Here is a 24,669-nt window from a genome sequence, read left to right as displayed (position 1 = left end):
TTCACAGAGCCACTCTGGTCCTTACAGCTATCTATGGTCTTAATTAATCCTTGTGGGATCCATTCACAGAGCCACTCTGGTCCTTACAGCTATCTATGGCCATAATGAATCCTTGCGGGATCCATTCACAGAGCCACTCTGGTCCTTACAGCTATCTATGGCCATAATGAATCCTTGTGGGATCCATTCACAGAGCCACTCTCCTAGTCAGTCAGATTTAACAAGCCCTGTGTCTCTGTTTACTCATCAGAGAGATTCCCAAGGTCCTGTATTGTAGTTCAGGAGGTGCTGTATTGGAGTTCAGGAGGTGCTGCATTGTAGTTCAGGAGGTGCTGTATTGGAGTTCAGGAGGTCCTGTAATTTAGTTCTGGAGGTTCTGTATTTTAATTCAGGAGGTCCTGTATTTTAATTCTGGAGGTCCTGTAGTGTGGATTCAGAGGCCCTAGTTGTAGTTCTGGAGGTCCTGTAGTGTGGATTCAGAGGCCCTAGTTGTAGTTCTGGAGGCCCTGTAGTGTGGATTCAGAGGCCCTAGTTGTAGTTCTGGAGGTCCTGTAGTGTGGATTCAGGGGCCCTAGTTGTAGTTCTGGAGGTCCTGTAGTGTGGATTCAGGGGCCCTAGTTGTAGTTCTGGAAGTCCTGTAGTGTGGATTCAGAGGCCCTATTTGTAGTTCTGGAGGTCCTGTATTTTAATTCAGGAGGTCCTGTATTTAGGTTCTGGAGGTCCTGTATTGTAGTTCTGGAGGTTCTGTATTGTAGTTCTGGAGGTCCTGTAATGTAGTTCTGGAGGTTCTGTATTGTAGTTCTGTAGGTCCTGTATTGTAGTTCTGGAGGTTCTGTATTGTAGTTCTGGAGGTTCTGTATTGTAGTTCTGGAGGTCCTGTATTGTAGTTCTGGAGGTATTGTAGTTCTGGAGGTTCTGTATTGTAGTTCTGGAGGTTCTGTATTGTAGTTCTGGGGATCCTGTATTGTAGTTCTGGAGGTTCTGTATTGTAGTTCTGGGGGTCCTGTATTGTAGTTCTGGAGGTTCTGTATTGTAGTTCTGGAGGTCCTGTATTGTAGTTCTGGAGGTTCTATATTTTAGTTCTGGAGGTCCTGTATTGTAGTTCTGGAGGTCCTGTATTGTAGTTCTGGAGGTCCTGTATTGTAGTTCTGGAGGTATTGTAGTTCTGGAGGTTCTGTATTGTAGTTCTGGGCACCCTCTGTTGTAATTCTGGAGGTCCTGTAGTGTGGATTCAGAGGCCCTACTTGTAGTTCTGGAGGACCTGTAGTGTGGATTCAGAGGCCCTAGTTGTAGTTCTGGAGGTCCTGTAGTGTGGATTCAGGGGCCCTAGTTGTAGTTCTGGAGGTCCTGTAGTGTGGATTCAGGGGCCCTAGTTGTAGTTCTGGAAGTCCTGTAGTGTGGATTCAGAGGCCCTATTTGTAGTTCTGGAGGTCCTGTAGTGTGGATTCAGGGGCCCTAGTTGTAGTTCTGGAGGTCCTGTATTGTGGATTCAGGGGCCCTAGTTGTAGTTCAGGAGACCCTAGTTGTAGTTCTGGAGGCCCTAGTTGTATTGTGTATCATCAACCAACCACTGACCATCTCAACGTGGACCTCTGAGGAGATAATACGAAGGACAAACATGGGGAAGAAGAGGTTGATTTGACATGAAAGACTCTTAACAAGATCAGGCTCCTCCATGGAGCTTGGCTGTATCACAAGTACCCGGGGTTAAAAAATAAATAAAAAGGGAGTCTGAACAAAGACTTTAGGAACAAAGATAAACTTGATGCCTGAAGAGTTTGAACAGTTACAGTTACAGTGTATAAGAGCAACTTGCTCACTGATTTAACACTTGAATGGGCTGATATTAAAAAAATCAAAAAATCTTCTATAAAAGTCTACTATACAAGGTCATAGACATTTCATATTGTCAACAAATGTTCCGTCTGGGATGGATGTCTGTGACATCATCCAGAACGTTTCCTTGGTTGGTAATCCATAAGTGTCCATGCAAGACGCTTAGAATCAAGCAATGGTTGTGAAAAAAGTAACATAAGTCGCATATGCCACCTATGTCGGCCACCAAGTGCATCTATGTGGGAACAAGGCCGATGCAACTTGAACTAAGTTTCAATAGGAATCTACTCCTAGCCCGGGGATATTTCCTCTGGAGCCCCTCTCTGGAGTCACTCATCCTTCTTATTATTGTTCAGTGGACTGGATCGGCCAATCACAAAACACGGTAGCACATTGAGAAGGCTGCATGGTGGAGGGCATCGGTTAGGTGACGAACGGACTGGCAGTGAGAATGAACTTAATCCTTTAAGCCTCGTGTTGGGGCTTGTCTGTTCTCTCGGTCCCGCCCTTCCTCCATCCCTCGACAGAGCAGAACACAGACAAAAAGCAACAAGAGCACCTCAATCTACTTGTTCCCAAGAAATACATTTTTTTCACACTTTCCAGAAATGCATTTCGCAAACTTGCTCATGCAGATTTGTATTGCAAGTATAAAACATTGCCTTTGGAACTTTTTTTAAGTGTCTTTTAATTTATTACCTCAAAGTGTATTTGAGGGTGTCTACAGTAATATATAAACAGAAGGCTTTAAATAGTCATCATAAACAAGATAATTATTTATTTTTTCATCAGTCATTGCATTGGAATTTGAAAATAAAGGAAGAGCTCTCTTCATTAGCCACAGGAACACTTTCAGATTTATGTCTGGCAGGAAACACCTGAGGATAAAGTGTCACTTAAGGGATAGAGGCAACACCACTTAACGGGGATCCCTGAAACAGTATCCTGCTAAAAGCTAGGATAATACCATTATTACTAAAAGGTGATTTAGTGGCCAGGATGGTTTGGAGTGACTGATTTCAGGAGGATTTTGGGGGCAAATGCTTGTAATTAACCCTCTTTTTTTCCAATAAAATTATGATAGTTTACAGGAAGGCCAGCAAGAGTCTAATTCTAATGTAACTTCCCTCTCTGTCACACAAAATGTCCATTAACGAATGAATAGCATTGTTCCTCTTGATTTTTACTTACAACCAATATTCTGTAGATTCTGTAAACCTGCAAAACCCATGAACAGCCACTGAACATGCATTATAATGCTTGTACCATTACACTGCTGTCCCAACAGGCCAATCAAGAAAGGAGCATTAGATTTGGGTAACAGTACACCTGCAGGCCCTATACTAATATCACGCAGGGTTATAGCCAAAGATCCTTTACTAATATCACGCAGGGTCGTAGCCAAAGATCCTATACTAATATCACGCAGGGTCGTAGCCAAAGATCCTATACTAATATCACGCAGGGTCGTAGCCAAAGATCCTTTACTAATATCACGCAGGGTCGTAGCCAAAGATCCTTTACTAATATCACGCAGGGTCGTAGCCAAAGATCCTATACTAATATCACGCAGGGTCGTAGCCAAAGATCCTATACTAATATCACGCAGGGTTATAGCCAGAGATCCTATACTAATATCACGCAGGGTCGTAGCCAGAGATCCTATACTAATATCAAGCAGGGTTATAGCCAAAGATCCTATACTAATATCACGCAGGGTTATAGCCAGAGGCCCTTTACTAATATCACGCAGGGTCGTAGCCAGGGGCCCTTTACTAATATCACGCAGGGTCGTAGCCAGAGGCCCTATACTAATATCATGCAGGGTCGTAGCCAAAGATCCTTTACTAACATCAACCAGGGTCGTAGCCAAAGCCTGATAATAAGATGCACCGAGGGTCGTAGCCAGAGGCCCTTTACTAATATCGAGCAGGGTCGTAGCCAGAGCCTGATAATGAGATGCACCGAGGGTCGTAGCCAGAGGCCCTTTACTAATATCGAGCAGGGTCGTAGCCAGAGCCTGATAATGAGATGCACCGAGGGTCATAGCCAGAGCCTGATGATGAGATGCACCGAGGGTCGTAGCCAGAGCCTGATGATGAGATGCACCGAGGGTCGTAGCCAGAGCCTGATGATGAGATGCACCGAGGGTCGTAGCCAGAGCCTGATGATGAGATGCACCGAGGGTCGTAGCCAGAGCCTGATGATGAGATGCACCGAGGGTGTGCCTGAGCCTGATGAGATGCAACGAGGGTATGCCTGCAACACACCAGGGTCGTAGCCAGAGCCTGATGATGAGATGCAACGAGGGTCGTAGCCAGAGCCTGATGATGAGATGCACCGAGGGTGTGCCTGCAACACACCAGGGTCATGAACTTGTGACTCTGCTGGGACATCTGTACACATTCTCCCACTGCGACTCCAGCACTCTCCTTGATATCAAGCCTAATGGTATAAAACCTTGCTTGGTCCTCTCCTCTGAAAGAATTTGGCACCCAGACAGAATAGGAAGTCCCCAAGGAGAGGAACCTCCTCGGGTTAGGCACGGACAACCCTTTTTGTTCGGCGGACTCCCCGCAACAAACCCCAAAATATTTGTGGACATCTGCCCTGGGCTCATCTACATACATACTCCCAAGCCTAGGGGTTGGTGACCTGCCCGGGAGACAATGGTGCTGCAGTCTGATCTATCACCACTACTGCTACTGCTTTTCTATCCCCGCTCAAAGAACAGACTCTAAAAACTGGAAAGAGAGAAAAGAGTAAGTGAATGTCAGGACCTCTTTTAAGGGAGGATAGATACAACTTACACTTTGGTTTCTTCTCCCTTCAAGCCTCCCACGAATTCTAATGTTCCACTGTGCAGGCAACCAGACCTTTATCCATAGGCTGCCATTCAAAGGGAAATTGGTGTAATAAAAGGGCACTGGATGAAAAAGAAATAGGATGTATCCATCCGGATGAAAGGTGGATTTGGGGATCCCTAAATTATCCTCCAAAACAGCTATGCAAGTAGAATTTTTGATACCTCTTTAGATGAATGTCAAATTTAAAAAAAAAAAAGTTGATAGATTTACACAAATATTGGTTTTGTTTTTGTGAAATGCTACATTTCAATTAACATTGCTTTGTGAAGTCACTGGGAAAGTAATAATCACAAGTAAATCAGTAGAAAAACAATCATCCTTAATCCTGTTGAACAATACCGCCATCTGCTGGTCACAACATGAACTGTACGTATAAAGTGCATGCTTACCAATAGAGGGGGCTCGAGACAAACCTTTTTTTGCTTTGTCATTATAGGGTATTTTACTGAGTTATCGTTTAAATACAGTGCATTTGGAAAGCATGCAGACCCATTCACTTTTTCCCTTTGTTACATTACAGCCTTATTCTAAACACAATACCGTACAATGACAAAGCAAAAAGAGGTTTTTAGAAATGTTTGCTAAATGAATAAAATAAAATTTCACATTTACATAAGTATTCAGACCTTTACTCAGTACTTTGGCAGCGATTACAGCCTCGAGTCTTCTTGAGTATGACACTACAAGCTTGGCACACCTGTATTTGGGGAGTTTCTCCCATTCCTCTCTGCAGATCCTGTCAAGATATGTCAGGTTGGATGGGGAGCCTCGGTGCACAGCTATTTTCAGGTCTCTCCAGAGATGTTTGCTCGGGTTCAAGTCTGGGCTCTGGCTGGGCCACTCAAGGACATTGAGACTTTTCCCAAAGCCACTCCTGCTTTGTCTTGGCTGTGTGCTTAGGGTCATTGTCCTGTTGGATCCTTCGACCCAGTCTGAGTCCCTGAGCGCTCTGGAGCAGGTTTTGATCTAAGATCTCTCTGACCTTTGCTCTCTTCATCTTTCCCTCGAACCTGACTAGTCTCCCATTCCCTGCCGCTGAAAAACATCCCCAGAGCATGATGCTGCCACCACCATGCTTCACCGTAGGGATGGAATTGGACAGCTGATGAGCGGTGCCTGGTTTCCTCCAGACGTGATGCTTGGCATTCAGGCCAAAGAGATCTATCTTGTTTCTCATGGTCTGAGAGTCCTTTAGGTGCCTTTTGGCAAACTCCCAACAATGCTGTCATGTGTCTTTTACTGAAGAGTGGCTTCCGTCAGGCCACTCTACCATAAAGGCCTAATTGGTGGAGTGCTGCAGAGATGATTGTCATTCTGGAAGGTTCTCCCATCTCCACAGAGGAACTCTGGAGCTCTGTCAGAGTGAACATCAAGTTCTTGATCACCTCCAAGGTCATTTTCCCCCCGATTGCTCAGTTTGGCCAGGCAGCCAGCTCTAGGAAGAGTCTCTAAGAATGAAAGACAGCCACTGTGTTCTTGGGGACCTTCAATGATGCAGACCATTTTTGGTACGCTTCCCATGATCTGTGCCTCAACACAATCCTGTCTGAGCTCTACGGACAATTCCTTCGACCTCATGGCTTGGTTTTTGCTCTGTCATGTACTGTCATCTGTTGGACCTTATATAGACAGGTGTATGGCTTTCCAAATCATGTCCAATCAATTGAATTTACCACAGGTGGTCTCCAAACAAGTTGTAGAAACATATCAAGGATGACTTATGAAAGGAGGATGCACCTAAACTCAACTTCAAGTCTCTAGCAAAGTGTCGGACTACTTATTTAAATAAGGTATGTTTTTTTTTTTTTTATAAATTTGCAAACATTTCTAAAAACCTGAAGTCTGTTACAATGCCAAACTGCAGTCAGGTCAAGGCCCTGGCAGATGAGCTTCCATGAGACGGTTTCTGACAGTTTGTGCAGAATTTCTTCATTTGTGCAAATCCAGTTTCATCAGCTGTCCTGGTGGCTGGTCAGACGATCCCGCAGGTGAAGAAGCTGGATGTGGAGGTACTGGGTTGTCATGGTTACATGTGGTCTGCGGTTGTGAGGCTGGTTGGACGTACTGACAAATTCTCTGAAATGACGTTGAAGGCTTATGGTAGAGAAATTAACATTAAATTCTTAGGCAACAGTTCTAGTGGACATTCATGCCATTTTCACGCTCCCTCAAAACTTCTGTTGCATGATAACTGCACATTTTAGAGTGGCCTTTTATTGTCCCCAGCACAAGGTGCAACTGTGTAATGATCATGTCATTTAAATCATCTTCTTGATATGACACACCTGTCAGGTGGATGGATTATCTTGGTAAAGGAGAAATGCTCACGAACATGGATGTAAACAAAATTTGTGCACAACATTTGAGAGAAATAAGCTATTCGTGGGTATGGTTGTAAAAAGTATGGGATCTTTTATTTCAGCTCATGAAACATGGGACCAATACTTTACATGTTACGTTGATATTTCTGTACAGTAAACTTTCTCCTCAACCAAATAATGCAATTATCTGAACGTCTGCATGGGAGGCATCTGTAAGTTAAAATGATCAACCAAGCTCCTTTCTTTAGATTCCCTAACATAACTGGTTACATTGTTTCTCATCTCCGCATCACACAACCGTTGGTGAACATTCAAAAGACCAGCTACAGAGATGTAGGCCTACGACTTCTAATATAAATCAAAAATGCATCTCGCACTTACATGTATAGCAAGATGAGTTGTCAGAAAACATGAAACAAAACCAGGCATACAAAACTCATAACATTCTCCAGATCCCTTCATAGTTGGTTCTTCCTTGGTTAAAAGTTAAAGTTAAAGCTGTATATATAGCTAAACACGAAAGCCTAAAAAACAACTGCCGAAACATCCACTCTAGGGTTACAAACTAACTCTATCCATGCATGAACACTTGATCAACAGTTCGACACGTGTAATTGTCCTACACGGGAGTCTTCATCCCTGTGCTACTTTGAGCTTTGGCCTTCTCTTTTTCCAGATGTTTCTAAAAATAAAAAAGGGACAACATTTAGGTTTCAGAGGATATATATATATATATATATATATATAGAGAGAGAGAGAGGATATACATACACACATATATACATACATACATAGAGAGAGAGAGGATATATATATGTGTGTGTGTATATATGTATGTGTATATATACATATATATATACACATATATATACACACACATACATATATATATAAATATACATACATACACATACATACATACATACATACATACATACATACATACATACATACATACATACATACATACATACATACATACATACATACATACATACATACATACATACATACATACATACAGAGAGAGGATATATATATGTGTGTGTGTATATATGTATGTGTATATATACATATATACACACATACATATATATATACATATACATACATACATATACACATACACATACATACATACATATACACATATATACACATACATATATATACACATATATACACATACATATATATACACATATATACACATACATATATATACACATATATACACATACATATATATACACATATATACACATACATATATATACACATATATACACATACATATATATACACATATATACACATACATATATATACACATATATACACATACATATATATACACATATATACATATATATACACATATATACACATATATACACATACACATATATACACATACATATATATATACATATATATATACACATATATATATATATATACATATATATATACACATATATATATATATGTATGTATATATATGTGTATATGTATGTGTATATGTATATATATGTATGTATATGTATGTGTATATATATATATGTATATATATATAGAGAGAGAGGATTTACATACACACATATATATACATGCATATATATAGAGGATATATATTATATAGAGGATATATATGTGTGTTTATATATAGAGAGAGAGAGAGAGAGAGAGAGAGAGAGAGAGAGAGAGAGAGGATATATATATACATATATATAGAGAGAGAGGATATATATATAGAGAGAGAGGATATATATAGAGAGAGAGAGAGGATATATATATATAGAGAGAGAGGATATATATATATAGAGAGAGAGGATATATATATATAGAGAGAGAGGATATACATAATTGTTCTTAAGCTGAACACTGTTTGATACCAAGTGAGAGACGTATTGGTGTGTTTTGTGTCAGAGCTTTAAATGACTGCTCAGATATTTTTGGTATATCTGCTAATTGACTAAAATATTGTATATGTTTACCTTGAGTTTTTGGTAGTGAGATTGACTGCTGCAGTGAACCTTCTTGGCCGTCTCCTCATTGGAATAGAACAGGAAACAGACTCTACAGTAGTACCCCATCTTCACATATTCAACACCTGCAATCAGACAGAGTCACTATGATGTTGGGATGTAACGTGTGAAATATACAGTACATATATAGTTCTAATGTTTGTTGTTTTTTTTAGACAAGAAGTTGTCTCACGGAAAAAGATAGTTATTTTATATATCGTTAAAAACGGTCTTACTAAACACATAGAAACCCCATTCCCTCTAAAGAGTATTAATCTGAGCATGTCCTTACCCACTGGGTTGTTAGGCTCATACGGCCCCAGAGGAACCGGGCTGGTTGATGAAAGCTTCCCCTCAGCCTGAGATGGTGTGCAGGCAGTCTCTCCATTCTCCTCAACGCTCCTCACACTCAGGATGGAAATGGGCGCCTCGTTTTCCTCCATTTTGATGTTCTACAGTGTAGAGCAATAGAGTGTCAGTTCCTTAAGATACTACTTTTGGTTGACAAAACTAAAAACGGCCTGGGGTTACATCCCAAAATGGTGTCATGTGTTAAGTTGATGTTTTAAAGTATCCCAATATTTCTGTTATTACGGGTCTATCACTCAGTCAAGAGTGCGCATTGCGCAGGAAGTCTAGTGGTTGATGGACCTGGCCTCGAGTGTAATGGCGACCTTTGAGGGTGGTTCATACGGTTTAGTAAACTTTGTTAAACTGGAACCTTGTCGTTGTGTCATTTCGAATTAACATCATATTCCCCGTCAGATCATCGAGGGATTGCTGATGATGACAGCGAACTACGTTTCACCAAAGCCCCGTAGGACGGTGAGCCGTAGTAATACACTATAGTGAATATGATGCCATTTCAGAACAACCTAGACCAGATAAACTTACCATGTCAGTGTCTATTTCGTGTACAGCCGAGTGCTCAGAGGGTTGACCGTATTCTCCCTGGGCCTCCTCCTCCTTCCTAACCTCTACCTCACTCTGCTCAGTGGGCGCCTCCACCATCTTCTCCTCGTCTTCTTTGTCAGGCTCGTCTGTTGATGAAGACGCCGTCTCCTCTCTGGACTTCTTGACTGGAGGTTCTTCATCCTGTTTGGCTGAGCTTTTGGCCGCGGAGCTCCTGTGGGAGCTCGTTTCACTGCCTGATCGCTCCCTCTTCGACGTCCTCTTCTCCTTCTCCTCAGAGTCGGGGGCAGGTGGTCGGTGTCTAGTGTGGGAAAGAGCATTTCATTTCAATTCAACTTTATTGTCCCCAGAATGGGCAATTTAGTTTAAGCACATGACATATTTTACATTACATACAGTACAAAGAGAAGTATTTAGTAGTGACAAAAATAACCACTTGACGTGTACAACGCTCACAGCAAATACACCAACTGTCGTTTAGTTTGACTCACCCGTATTTGAGCTGTTTGTACTTCCTGCTCACGTACACCGTTAGCCGCTTGCCTTCCAATTTAGGGGGCGTGTCCTTGTAGGTGTCAGCCATTCTCTCAGCGTCCTCTCCACGTTCCATTTCAATGAAACACTAGAAATTAAAGAATAAACATACAAAATAAACATGTGATTTCTACCGTATCCCACATATTCAGCCATGAGGCATTCCAAGAAGCTCTGTAGCTGAAGAGAGAACAAAAAAATATTGAATTCACATTTAATTACCTCGTTGCGAGATCTGTTCAGAAAATAGCGTCTCACTTTGCCGAACGGTTCAGCGATTTTCAGGAGGGAGGCGTCGGAGGATTTGAAGTGGGGAATCTGTCCCACGTATACCACTCTCCCACTCTGCAAGAAGAACAACAAAACATTACAAACAACTTCTACAGTAGAAGGCTGGCAAACTGAATCTGCAGGTACGGAGCTCACCTGAATGGTAGCGTATGTCTGTGAATGGTAGATTTTCACAGGCTTCCCACACACAGTCGGTGTTACATTCCCATTGTAGAAATTGACCATTGCTTTGGCCTCTTCTTCCGAAGTGAGTTGCAGAAAGGCCTTAGATTCACCAACAAAAAGATGCGCAGTGGTCAGATGTTGACGTCAGTCATACTGTTTTTGCTTCACTGTCAAGTTAATTAAACTCATCAAATCAACCAACTAACTTTACCTCAGGTCTCACGTCAAGCACCAGGTGCTGAACTACAGTACCGAAGGGTTTGGCCAGGGCCAAGATCTCGTTCAGGAAACCATAGGCTCGTTTAAATCCCACAACGTTGACCACTCTCAATCCCCCAATTTTCTTAGAGCTTCCTGCAAAGAGAGGATGAGAGTGACAATTACACAACAGTTTACTTTTCCAACAATAGTTAATGTAGTTTATTTTCATGTGGGTCGACTCTGTAGCAATGGTTTTCAATTCCACAGACGCTGTCAATCAATCATCCTAAATTAAATGATCATACATCATGCTAGAGGTGAAGTTAATGTTGTTTACCTGAAGACGAGTACTTTTCTTTGGATGACGAGTCCTGTCTCTCCAAGTCCTCGTCCTCTGCCAGCTCATCCAGAGTCACAAAGTCATCCATGTTCTCTGGGAAGTCCTGCTCCATGCTGCCCTCCTCCTGACGGAAACGAACAACATGTATGTCAACATATTAGTTACACATTCGCTACCATTCAAAAGTGTAGGGTCACTTAAAAATGTTCTTGTTTTTGAAAGAAAAGCACGTTTTTTATCCATTTAAAATAACATCAAATTGATCAGAAATACAGTGTAGACATTGTTAATCTTTGTAAGTGACTATTGTAGCTGGAAACGGCTGAGATTTTTAATGGAATATCTACATAGGCGTACAGAGGCCCATTATCAGCAACCATCACTCCTGTGTTCCAATGGCACGTTGTGTTAGCTAATCCATGTTTATCATTTTAAAAGGCTAATTGATCATTAGAAAACCTTTTTGCAATTATGTTAGCAGAGCTAAAAACTGTTGTGTTGATTAAAGAAGCAATACAACTGGCCTTCTTTATACTAGTTGAGTATCTGGAGCATCAGCATTTATGGGTTTGATTAGAGGCTCCAAATGGCCAGAAACAAAGATGTTTCTTCTGAAACTCGTCAGTCTATTCTTGTTCTGAGAAATGATGGCTATTCCATGCGAGAAATTGCCAAGAAACTGAAGATCTCGTAAAACGCTGTGTACTACTCCCTTCACAGAACAGTGCAAACTGTCTCTAACCAGCATCCCGGAGGCGCCTCTTCACTGTTGACGTTGAGACTGGTGTTTTGTGGGTACTATTTAATAAAGCTGCAAGTTGAGGACTTGTGAGGTGTCTTTCTCAAACTAGACACTGTAATGTACTTGTCCTCTTACTCAGTTGTGCACCGGGGCCTCCCACTCCTCTTTCTATTCTGGTTAGAGACAGTTTGCGCTGTTCTGTGAAGGGAGTAGTACACAGCGTTTTATTACTTCTTTAATCAGCATAAAAGTTTTCAGCTGTGCTAACATAATTGCAAAAGGGTTTTCTAATGATCAATTAGCCTTTTACAATGATAAACTTGGATTAGCTAACACAACGTGCCATTGGAACACAGGAGTGATGGTTGCTAACAATGGGCCTATGTACATATTCCATGGTTATTACTGCATTGTTGGAACTAGAAGCACAAGAATTTCGCTACACTCGCATTAACATCTGCTAACCATGTGTATGTGACAAATAAAATTTGATTCGATTTGATAAATCTGACATTTCCAGCCACAATAGTCATTTACAACATTAATGTCTACACTGTATTTCTGATCAATTTGATGTTATTTTAATGGACCAAAAATGAGTTTCTTTCAAAAACAAGGACATTTCTAAGTGACCCCAAACTTTTAAACGGTAGTGTAGGTCAACATATTATATATATATATATATATATGTTGAGATATTGGTTAAATATTATAAATGTATGTTTACAATATGGACATCAGAAAAGGCAGATAAGTAATTGTGCTCAACAGAACTTAGTCTCAAACTGAACAAAACACATGAGTAGCACCAACTTGTAAACAAGACAAATATAATATTTTCTTGAACTATAAAAGTTTTCTGTTGTTGACCTACCTGATCTGCAGGTAGCTGTTCTTCATGCATCTGTTCACTCTCTGCTGGCTCTGCCGACGGCGAGTCAACCTTGACCTCTGTCTCTGGCTCATCTGTAGTGGCTTCAGTTTCCATCTGTTCACTCTCAGGCTCTCCCTCTGCTTTCTCCTCTGCACCAGGCACAGTCCCCTCCTCCACCTCTGACCCCTCAGCCTTCTCTGTGACATCACTACTGCTCAGACCCTTGGCAGTGCTCGGAACGTCGTCGGAGTCCGGAGCAGGTTCCTTCTCCTCCTGCGATTCCAGACTGGTGTTGGCAGCAGTCTCTGGGTCTTCCGTCACGGCTTCAGCATTGTCTGCTGACGGCCCAACATCATGTGAACTCTGGTCTCCCTCCCCTTCGTACTCCTCAGCTTTATCTCCCTCCATCACACCAGCCACCACATCTCCTGTACCCACTCCCTCTCTCCCTGACCCCTCTCCCTCTCTCCCTGCATCGCCGTCCTCTCCTTTTGGTGGTTCCTTCCTGTCCTCTTTGGCTTTGCTGCTAGAAGAAGAGGAAGATTTGGTGCTCTTGGAGGAGGAAGATTTGTCTTTGGGTCCAGTACTACTGCTCCTTCTCCTTCTCTTGTCATCCATCAGTTTGTTGGAGCGATTATTCACACTGTTACAGACAGAGAACAATCAGTCCAGAAAGCTCTGTGGAAAAAAAGGACAACTAAGTCCTCTAATTTGATAATGAAGCAATGAATCTTGGGAATTCTTACTTTAAGGTCTTGTACTTGGTACAGATGTTTAAACGGACAGTCTTTCCCTGGATGGTCAGTGGATTCAGAGTGTGGTACTTCACCAACATCTCAGCATCCTCCGCAGACCCCAGCTGAACAAAAGCCTTGGAAGACGAACGCTAACGATACATTAAGCATTCATGACACATCCAGAAATAAATAAATACTGTGCAATTTAGCAAGATGCTTTTATCCATTAACATTAGTATGATTTTTATACAAACAGAAGAGTAAGACTTTTACCTCTTCAGTTAGAAACAAGTGTTTCTTTACGATGCCGAAGCGCCTCGCGATGGTGAGGAGTTCCTGCTTCTTCTCGTTCTCACGCGGCAAGTTGGAGAAGAAGACTACCTGCGATTGGTTCTCCGCCGCCGGCTCTTTGCCTTGTTTCGCCTCTCGGTTGATTCTCTCAGTTCTGCGGTCTTTCTGTTTACAGAGAGAGGAACATATTACGTGTACTGGTCTGCGTGCTCGAATTGAATGGGGTCGTTAACGGTCAGCGAAGTTAGAAACGCAGTTGAGCGATTTGAAGTATTTCAATCTACACAACAGATCGATACAGGCAAAACGAATGAAAATATATGAATAAGTGCATTCCAATATTACCTCAATCACCAGGAGTTCCTTGGACAGATATAAGGTGATTTGTTTCCCATGCAACATCGCTGGGTTCTGCTGGTAGTAGCTCACCACATCCCTAGCTTCCTTATGAGTCTCCATTTCTAAAAAGGCCTGTGGGAGAAGTAATACACACCATCAACCCTACAGGACCAGTCAGCAGGTGCTCTAATACAACACCATCTGTTTACTTCTGTTAAATGGGGCAATAAAGGACAAGTTTTAGCTTATAAAAAAAAGTTTAAAAAATTAAACCTAAATCTTCACAGACAGTTACTCTGTTATTCAAAGTAGAGTTTGCATTGTGATACGTTGATTTCCGTTGTATTGTAATACGTTACTGGTTTATTCCCACCAGGGATGCACGATATATCGGTGAACATATCGGAATCGGCCGATATTAGCTAAAAATGCCAACATCAGTATCGGCCTGATGTCTAGTTTAACGTCGATGTGAAAAAACGTTATCAATGCTGACGTGCAAACCTATAAAACGTAGGTACATGATGTAATAACGCCATGTAAAATGTAGCGCTACACGTGCAACACAGCATTCCTAACCTAGTCCACAATGTCTGCTGTGTGGATCGAGCAGTCAACAAGTCCAGCAGTCATTTGAAAAGAGTAAGAACATTTTCAGCGAGACGACTCAAAGGCGAAATCCATTAACGCCAAGATAATGGAATTCATTGCCCTTGACAATCAACCGTTCTCTGTCGTGGCTGATGTTGGCTTTCGCCGACTGGTCGAGCACCGGTACACACTAAACGTTACCAAGTACGCTATTGTTCAGATGTTTCCCTACCGGAGTTACACAGTAATAGCGTCACTGCTATTAGCTTCACGACATACTATGGAAGGCCGGTTGGGTCTTTGCGTGTCAAAAAAGATACATGTCAAATAACACTATTTAACACGTTAAATAAGCTTTTAAATTTGACAAGTAAAAAAAAACAGTTCTATAATAGAATGTTGTGTGTTCTGAATTTGCACGTGCAAGCCAAGCGCCAGCACTACTATCAGTAGCACTGACAAAGCTGACAAAGCTGTTCAAAAAGTCTGCCAACAAGCAAACACCGGGCCACGAACGATGTGTTTACAATACCACGTTGGTAATAAAGCATTATTTGTTCGACCGCAACTTCTGGGATAGATAGCTAGCTTTAGCTTGGTACCTAGCTAGCACCAAGACAACCAGCCTGAACACAATGAACAGTAGAAACTGCAGTTATTTTCATTATTCTTAGCAATTCTTAGCAATGATAGTATTAGCTAGGTTGCCACTTGTTGTTTGCCTATTGAAATAGTCAGTGACACCAGCAGAACACAATGGTGAAGAGTTTAAGCAAATATTAGCGTTGTTGCTCTTATCTCGGGACTGTGACTGTGAAATCACCTCCCCAGTCAACCTATTGTGTGTATTGACATTCATATTGCACTGTACAGCTTTACCTAAGGATTGGGGATCAATGAAATTGGGTAACAGTTTACTTTAATACCCCATATGTATTTTCCCAATGTCATCCTCAGAGTTATCAGACTCCAAAACATCCACGCAGTGTTGTTTTTCCTCAGGAATAGTGTTCAATACACACAGGTTGACAATAAATGTGGCTCAATTCACAGTTGTTTCAGAGTCCCGTAATAAGACGGGACTCTACGATGCTACGATACTAATGTTCTCTGGGTGTCACTGGGTAGACTGATACCCCATGTCATCGATCCACAATCCATAGGTAAGGCTGTACAGTGAAATAAGGATGTCCCCAATGCAATTCTAAAGTATAATACATCCAGTGTGATTTCAACAGATTTTTTTTGTCAAATTAACAAATTAATGTCTTTTGTTGATTTTATATAACAACATTCCAACCTGGTTTAGCATGATCTATTAAATTATGGCATAATTCAACTTATTGCATTCACTTGCATCACTGTCAATTACATTATTTTGAAGTCCACTATTGTGGCTAATCCTTATTGTGGCTAGCTTCACATAGATGGGTCCGCCACCATTAATCAAATAACAACTGTCTTGTAAATTAGGGTTATTTAAGATTACACCTAGCTAGCTAACTATATAGCTACTGAAACAGATGTAATTTTGCTATGTTTTCGGGGAAGAACATCCATGAGCTAGCTAGCTTTTTTTTTAAATGACCAGGTGTGTGTGTAACCTTTATTTAACTTGGCAAGTCAGTTAAAAACAAATTTTTATTTACAATGATAGCCTACCCCGGCCAAACACGGACGACACTGGGCCAATTGTGCGTCAGCCCTATGGAACTCCCAATCATGGCCGGATGTGATACAGCCAGGATTCGAACCAGGGACTGTAGTGATGCCTCTTGAACAGAGATGCAGTGCCTTAGACCACTGTGTCCATGTGTGTGTTAACTATTTAACTAGAATGATTAACTTGTTGGGGCCGTGGTTCCGAGGTGGGAACATCAATCAGCGGAAATTTCAAGTGCGCCACGTATAGTTTTTGATAAAACTCAAACTTTCATTAAAATGCACATACAATGTACTGAATTAAAGCTACACTCGTTGTGAATCTAGCTACCGAGTCAGATTTGTAAAATGCTTTTCGGCGAAAGCATGAGAAGCTATTATATGACAGCATACACCCCCAAAGTACTGCAACGCTACTTAAAACGACAGATTTTGCGATAGCCGGGGGCTACTCAAAACGCAGAAATAAAATATAAGACATTCATTACCTTTGACAAGCTTCTTTCTTGGCACTCCTAGATGTCCCATAAACATCATTTGGGTCTTTTTTCAATTAAATCGGTCCATATATAGCCTAGATATCGATCTATGAAGATTGTGTGAACGGAAAAAAATAGCGTTTTCTAACGTAACGTCATTTTTTTAAATTAAAAAAAGTTGACGATAAACTTTCACAAAACACTTCGAAATACTTTTGTAATGCAACTTTAGGTATTAGTACACGTTAATAAGCGCTCAAATTGATCACGAGGCGATGTCAATTCTATAGGTGTCCGTCTGGAAATCATGTCCGGATAAATCTCAAACAAAATATCCGGTCGGATACCTGAAGAAATGGCTTGTCTCTTCTTTGTTTGACCAAGAAACAAATCGTAGGCAAATGACAAGACTGTTGACATCGTGTGGAAGCTGTAGGTATTGCAACCTCGACTTCATTTAATCTGGTTCACCTTTAACAAATCTTGGAAGTGGCGCATGGATATTTTTTTCCATTTTCAGTGATCAGATTTTCCTGCACTTTTCGATGAAACGCACGTTCTGTTATAGTCACAGCCGTGATTTAACCAGTTTTAGAAACGTCTGAGTGTTTTCTATCCACACATACTAATAATATGCATATACTATATTCCTGGCATGAATAACAGGGTGCTGAAATGTTGCGCGATTTTTAACAAAAAGCTGTGAAAATTCGCAACTTCCCTAAGAGGTTTTAAAAGGTTGCTAAAATGTTAAATATGGGTTATCTGTATCGTTGTTTTGTTGGCAAGAAAAATATCAGATATCAGCCAAAAATGTAATATCGGTGCATCACTAATTCTCGCTACACAATAATTATTAGGCTACCATTTAGCCATCACTCATTCACTAGCCAACCATACTACCATTTAGCCATCACTCATTCACTAGCCAACCATGCTACCATTTAGCCATCGCTCATTCACTAGCAAACCATGCTACCATTTAGCAAATCGCTCATTCAATATCAAACATGCTACCATTTATCCATCGCTCATTCACTAGCCAACCATGCTACCATTTATCCATCGCTCATTCACTAGCCAACCATGCTACCATTTATCCATCACTCATTCACTAGCCAACCATGCTACCATTTATCCATCACTCATTCACTAGCCAACCATGCTACCATTTAACCATCGCTTAATCAATAGCCAACCATGCTACCATTTAGCCATCGCTTATTCAATAGCCAACCATGCTCTTAAGTAAATAGACCAGTAGCCTCTGACAGTACGGGTAGGCTACAGTATTGCTGTGCGATAGGTGTGACATCGTCAAGGCAGGAGACAGAAAAACAACGTATTGATAGGAGCCCGCGTTCATATTTTTTGTATAGTGTCTGTAGCATTTACTTTAAAATGGTTCAATAGGCCAATAACTCTTAGAATGTGCAGCCAGTGTTTGGCGCCCTCTATAGGCGGCATGCATTTTAGTTTCAAAGCCACTGCAAAAAAACTCTACAGAAATGTGATCATTTGCCATTGCGCTTTAGAAACTGTCAAGGTCCTGTTCCAAATCATAGAGCAAATGAGAGTATTTTTGTTACCACTAAAAGGGTGAATGGAGGGCGTTTTTGTTACCATTAAAAGGTGAATGGAGGGCATTTCTAGGCAAGGTTGTAACGCTTGCTCACGAGTGCAGAAATATAGTATGGCTCTGACATATCAATGGAAAACATATGTTGAGTGCGACAGTTTGATAAATCGCAATCATTTGTTGAGCACGCAAATCCTAGAATCTCCACGTACGCCAGGATTTAGTGAGAAATGTATAAATGAGACCTCAGGCACAAAGTGTCGTGCTTTACCTTGTTCTTCAGAACCAGGTGTTCACAGAGAGTTCCAAAGGGTTCAACCAGGACGAACAGGGCTTTGTTAGACAGAGGACTCCTGTCATATTTGGCCACCACTACTTTGCTTCTGATCTGATGAGAACAGTTACAAAACAGGTTGAATCCATCACTTTCACACCAAAGGCACACCAGTAAATACATGTTGATTTGAGGAAAAGTTACTTGGCCACTGCATTGCAGTAAATAGAATCGTATTTTATCAAGATAATTTGACAAATAAAACACATTACCTGCTTAAGTGCCATAGGGCGTTGATGTGGCTTGCCTGATCCAACATTAGATCCAGCACCACCACCTAAAATAAATAATAACAACACAGGGCTTTTTTATATATATATATATATATATATACACACACACACACACACACACACACACACACACACATACATACATACATACATACATACATACATACATACATACATACATACATACATACATACATACATACATACATACATACATACATACATACATACATACATACATACATACATACATACATACAAAAGCCATCTAAACAAAAGCAAACATGGATTGCTAACTTAATTTGTCTATAGAGACTACAGGGTCAGGAAGCCAATATGTCATTTGGGTGAACTAGGCCGATCCCTTTAACGATAATGATTACATGATAATGAATACAGAAATTCACCAGTAAGTGACAGGAATAAGCATACATTGGTTGCGTGCGAAAAGGCACCCTATTCCCTACTTTTGACCAGAGCGCATTAAGGAAGTAGTGCACTCCTTTTGGCCAGAGCCCTATGGGACCCTAATCAAAAGTAGTGCACTAAAATGGAATAGGGTGCCATTTCAGACACAGACGTAATTTTTCATACAAACACAGCATTACCCCAGCCGGAGCTCATGCGGCCTCCTCCAGCCTGCTGCCCACCGCCCATGGGGATTGGTCCCAGGAGACTGACTGATTGATTGGTGGTTTCCTGTAGATGAGACCCACCGCTGAAAAGGGACAAACATGAGATTTAGTCTACTATTATACAAGGCTGATTCATCCACGTATTTAAACGTGCAACTGCACTTCCTGATTTAGCCTAATTTTAGATTTGGTTAATTAAGAAATGGTAGCGGCCATTACTGAATTCAAGGGCAAGTTGGTTTCAGGGTGTGGTTTGATGTGGGTGTCTCATGTGTGTGTGTTCTCGGATGGGAAGAGTTAACACAAATTATTTCCACAATTAACTTTAGCCGTCTGGTGTGCGACCGTGGTAAATTTGGTTTGACTTTGGATAGCCTATCACTGGGGCTAGTTAGGGACCGTCAATAAATTACACAATGTAAATGAGACAATATTTTCATGTTGCATACCTTTTAGTTCTCATTAAATGCTGTCAATATTTGAGGTTTTTAAGTCATCGAAATTTGGATTTTAACATATAGTCCCATGTACATTGCGTAATTTACCGATGGCCCCCCAACTAGCCCCATAGGGATATCCAAAGTCAACCCTGATTTACGACAGGCATTACTATTGGGTGGCATGCAGCTGCACTCCGGATTGATGATTACTAGTGTGCTGCCAGCTGTGGGTAGGATTAAAACAAAGCCAACTTTCATTTATGTTGTGATGCAGTCACGACTACAAGTCTCACAAAACCCTGATTTGGAAAAGACTGACTTTATGACCAAAATTATTATATTTACACTTTGTAGTACATTTTGATATTCGAATAAATGTTTCACACTCATATTGATGCCACACAGCCTGTTTTCAAAATGAGAAGTAGTTTTTTAGGGGTAGTTGCTCTTTAAAATCAAAACACCTGAAAGGTTCTGGTTAACCAAGTTCTTATGTTCTTTATAAACTCTTTGGATAACATTTGCAAACATGTTAAACAACCGGCATGTGTGTGTGAGAATTTTTTTATTAACTAGGCAAGTCAGTTCAGCACAAATTCTTGTTTAGAATGACGGCCTACACCGGCCAAACCAGGACGAAGCTGGGACAATTGTGCGTCGCCCTATAGGACTCCCAATCACGGCCGGTTGTGATACAGCCTGGATTTGAACCAGGGTGTATGTAGTGACGCCTCTAGCACTGAGATGTAGTGTCTCAGACCGCTGCGCCATTCGGGAGCCCAAGAAAGAGAGAGTGTTTGTCTGCGTGTGTGTGCGCGGGAGACACACATACCCTCTGCTTGTGGCCATGTGTGGATCCCATTCTGGGTACCTAAAGATCATGGGAGAATATTGGTTTTAAAAAATGGCTGGTGGTAGCACATATCTTTATTATAAGACAAAACTCCAAAAAAGTTCCTTCTTTTCCCCCCATTATTTTTACAACAGGCAGGGGAAAAGTTGTACACAGACGTTTCAGTCTGTATCACCTTCTTCAGTGTTTATCTGAACATTAGTGAAAATAACCTTTTTGCTAAAAGGCCTATACATCACGTAGTGTGTTTGAATAGAAAGAGTAACTTACATTTGCAGGAGGAGCCTCTGGTTTTCTGTATGGCGTAATCCATTAGTGTGCTGGTTCCACTCCTGTAGACCAAGACAACCACTGGATGAGTGACTGATTTACTGAAGACATACACTGTATACATTAATTGGCTCCCACACCAATTAGAAGGCAAAAGGGTGATTCAACTATGGCTCTTCAAAAGGAGAAAGAAGCTGAATAAGTGGAGATATGATGCTAATATAAACAAACTTGTTGAACCATTACTTTGTGTATAGTAGGATTGGCTTTCGTCACTTGATAATAAAAATATATAAAAAGATTTGATCATAAATTCTGGTCTTGAATTGAAAACGTGTCCGTGCGTGCACGACAGCAGCAATCAAACTGAGATCAGAGTAGACAGTGTGTGTGGATGGATGAAACAGACAGGTAAAGTGGAAAAGGAATTGGAGTTACTACTCACCATGGTAGAGTGCACGTCAAAATCACAAAGAGAGCACACATGGGGAAACATGTGAGGTATAACTCCTAAGAAGTCCTGCACTTTGCCTTGGGACGGGGATCCCATTCTCCTGGTCATAAAGACACTGTCTGCCGCTGAAGGGGGACCCATGCCCATACCGCTGTAGCGATCACGGGAAAGATCTGAATACCACCCTGGATCTCTTCCACCACTGTCGTGGCCATAGTCGAGTTCATACCTTCCAGCTGGAGTGTCTTGGATGGAATTGTAGCCCAAGTCTCCTTGCTGAGCGTGGGCCGAAGCTTGCCCCATGGAACCACCCAGTCTTCCAACACGCATGTCATCCCAGTTGTCTCTGCTGGCTCTGTAGGAGGGCTCAGAAGAGAGCCCGGACAGGTCCCCTCTAGAGTTGCCTGCCATGCGTCTGTCAGAATCCACCTTCCGGTTCTTAAGCTGCATTATAAGTTGAGGCAAGGACTCCACACTAATGTTTTCTTCTGGGATCTGTGCCAGCACGTCTAGGTCTGCGGGCGACAGGCCCAAGCTGGCAAATAGCTTCATGGAGTTGCCAATGTGGCCACCACCATGACGGGACAGCTGGGGGTCATGGTCGCCCTCACCACCACCCATACCTGAGGACATGCTGTGCAACTGTCTGGAGGTTGAGCCATGATGGAGGCTGTCTGAACACTGTTCATTCATGCTAAAGTTGAGGGTCTCAGCAGCAGCCAGGAGCCCGCGTCCCACAGCAAAGCCTTTCTGAGAGCTATCAGATGGAATCTTCTGGGACATGGCCACTCTCAAAATGGCTGACGTGCTCTAAAGTAACTCGACGTGAAACTCCACGGTACAAGAACAGAATAAGGAAGCAGTTAAAGTGAGGGCCAATTTAAGTCTTTGATCGAAGGGAAGATTCAGTCAATTCAAAAAGAGACAACGACGTGGCAACAAGTCAACGTGGATGAGGAAAAAGGGAAAACTCTCCTCTTCATCTGATGGAATATTTCTGCAGAAACATAATGGTGAAAGTGTAGGGTGTAAGTTCTTGTCTGCCACCCTCCTCCACAGTTAGCATGGGGATATGGAGGTGCAAAACAACACTGTCTGCAGACAGGTTCAGTTAGCCTACAATGTACAGATAGCAAGTGTGGAGAGCAGGGCCCAATTCAAATAGTAGTCAATTGAACTGTGTTCTGAATCAGAATGTTAGGTTTATATGAAAGAAACAGGAAGAATCATTTACAAAGCATTGAAGAGAGACCACTCACAGAAAGGGAGGGAAATGTACAGCATGAGATTCAGACGTGAATTGACCGCATACGAAAGTAGAGGAAGATACTGTGTATCATGAACTGTATGTCATAGCCAGAAGAGAAGATAGATTACCCCATGTTTGATCTTCATAAAACAAGGACAATGCTCACACTTTATCAGATGACCAACAATAGGCCGAACTGCAGTGGACACAACTTGACATGAATTGAAGAGCTAAAAATGTGTAGCTACTAGGTTACAATGAGCACTGGGGTTCGTGATAAAAATGGAATTTGGATCCAGTCTCTGATCGGGAAAGACTTGGATCAAGCTATAGCAAAGACAACAGTATAGAGAATGTATCGCAACATTAGCTATTCCTCTTAAAAACAAGTTGCTAGCTAACACGAGATGCAGCTAACCGCAACAGCGGTTTTGTCTGTACTGCCAAACACATTTGCACTCAGTGTGTGAATTCATATTTGCTGAATTCTATGCGTATTAGATATAAAAACGTTGTTTGAAGATGATAGCAACTAACTAAATGTTAATATGCAACAGCAGAACCACATATTTGATGTGAAAGGCCTCTGGCCATAGTTGGCTTGCGAAGCTAATTTAATGGCGGCATCTAGCTGCATGTTTTCATGATGAGATTATACATTATGCTACAAAAAAATGGACTTCTATTAAAAACAATATATAGTTGTAATTTGTAACGTTAGTTATTTTAGTTTCGAAACGACGTTTTACCGAGGTTAAGGGGCTGTGTTTATTTGTCCTTACCTGCGCAGGGGGGGTGACGCTATAGCGAGCCAAGGAGTATGCGCCCTAAACCACGTGGGAGGGTCAGACGCGTCGTTCCATTTCTGACGTTCAACATGTAAACAAACACACTCCGCAGCCATTCCTTCTCACGGTCTAAGAAGAGTTCAGCCTGACACTTCCAGCTTTGAAACTTCACCTCTGGTAATTTGACCGTTCTGAAATATCGTAACGATATATGGCACTGCTGTGGTCCATATAAAACAGAAATGAGTGTCCCCACTTGCTGCTTTTAGACTTTATATCGAGTCGTCTTAATAACAAAGGCAGACAGACAACACGTGTCTGTAGATAGCTAACGTTACGCAGTGGTCATAGTTAACATTTTGAACTGTAGTGTGTTTTTCCCCTAGTCGTCGGTTGTTTATTTCTGTGTCTTATTATTACTGTGTTCTGAAATATTGTCTTATTCCAGTTGTTGTTTTTTTGCAGATATAGCTAACTTGTCTTGGTTACAGCCAAAATGAAAGACCCAAGTCGCATCAACAACACCCTGAGCCTCAGCAGCATAGAATTGATCCTACATGGACAGTTCATCAATGATGACAATCCCTTTGTTGAATACATGTGGATGGAGAACGAGGAGGAATTC

The 24,669-nt window shown here is 41.5% G+C and overlaps 1 protein-coding gene and 1 long non-coding RNA gene across 5 annotated transcripts; one reads left to right on the top strand and one right to left on the bottom strand.

Moving 5' to 3' along the window:
- Positions 1-7,090: 7,090 nt before the first annotated feature.
- On the bottom strand, positions 7,091-24,164 carry LOC123993730 (matrin-3-like). 4 transcript variants are annotated; one of them, XM_046296160.1, is made up of 20 exons: positions 24,039-24,164; positions 21,999-23,004; positions 21,554-21,615; positions 21,263-21,301; positions 19,964-20,073; positions 19,335-19,399; positions 19,060-19,176; positions 14,484-14,609; positions 14,121-14,303; positions 13,857-13,996; positions 13,111-13,753; positions 11,492-11,618; positions 11,165-11,307; positions 10,924-11,052; positions 10,720-10,842; positions 10,455-10,585; positions 9,946-10,264; positions 9,344-9,503; positions 9,022-9,137; positions 7,091-7,706 (listed from the first exon to the last, which is right to left on the bottom strand). In XM_046296160.1, exons 2-20 carry the CDS (start codon positions 22,788-22,790, stop codon positions 7,644-7,646), a joined length of 3,588 nt encoding a protein of 1,195 aa, XP_046152116.1. In that variant the 5' UTR covers positions 22,791-23,004; positions 24,039-24,164; the 3' UTR covers positions 7,091-7,643. The 4 variants fall into 4 exon arrangements, with proteins under 4 accessions (XP_046152116.1, XP_046152117.1, XP_046152119.1 ...); XM_046296161.1 differs by lacking the exon at positions 24,039-24,164 and adding an exon at positions 23,385-24,032; XM_046296163.1 differs by lacking the exon at positions 24,039-24,164 and having other exon boundaries at positions 10,033-10,264; positions 21,999-23,231.
- On the top strand, positions 23,411-24,669 carry LOC123993733. Its single transcript, XR_006831500.1, has 2 exons — positions 23,411-24,221; positions 24,510-24,669. It is a non-coding gene; the product is annotated as an uncharacterized LOC123993733 (long non-coding RNA).

This window comes from Oncorhynchus gorbuscha, linkage group LG13 (genome assembly GCF_021184085.1).
Source record: "Oncorhynchus gorbuscha isolate QuinsamMale2020 ecotype Even-year linkage group LG13, OgorEven_v1.0, whole genome shotgun sequence".
Classification (NCBI taxonomy): Eukaryota; Metazoa; Chordata; class Actinopteri; order Salmoniformes; family Salmonidae; genus Oncorhynchus; species Oncorhynchus gorbuscha.
The sequence above is the reverse complement of the archived record's forward strand: the minus strand, read 5'-3'. Positions and strand labels throughout refer to the sequence as shown.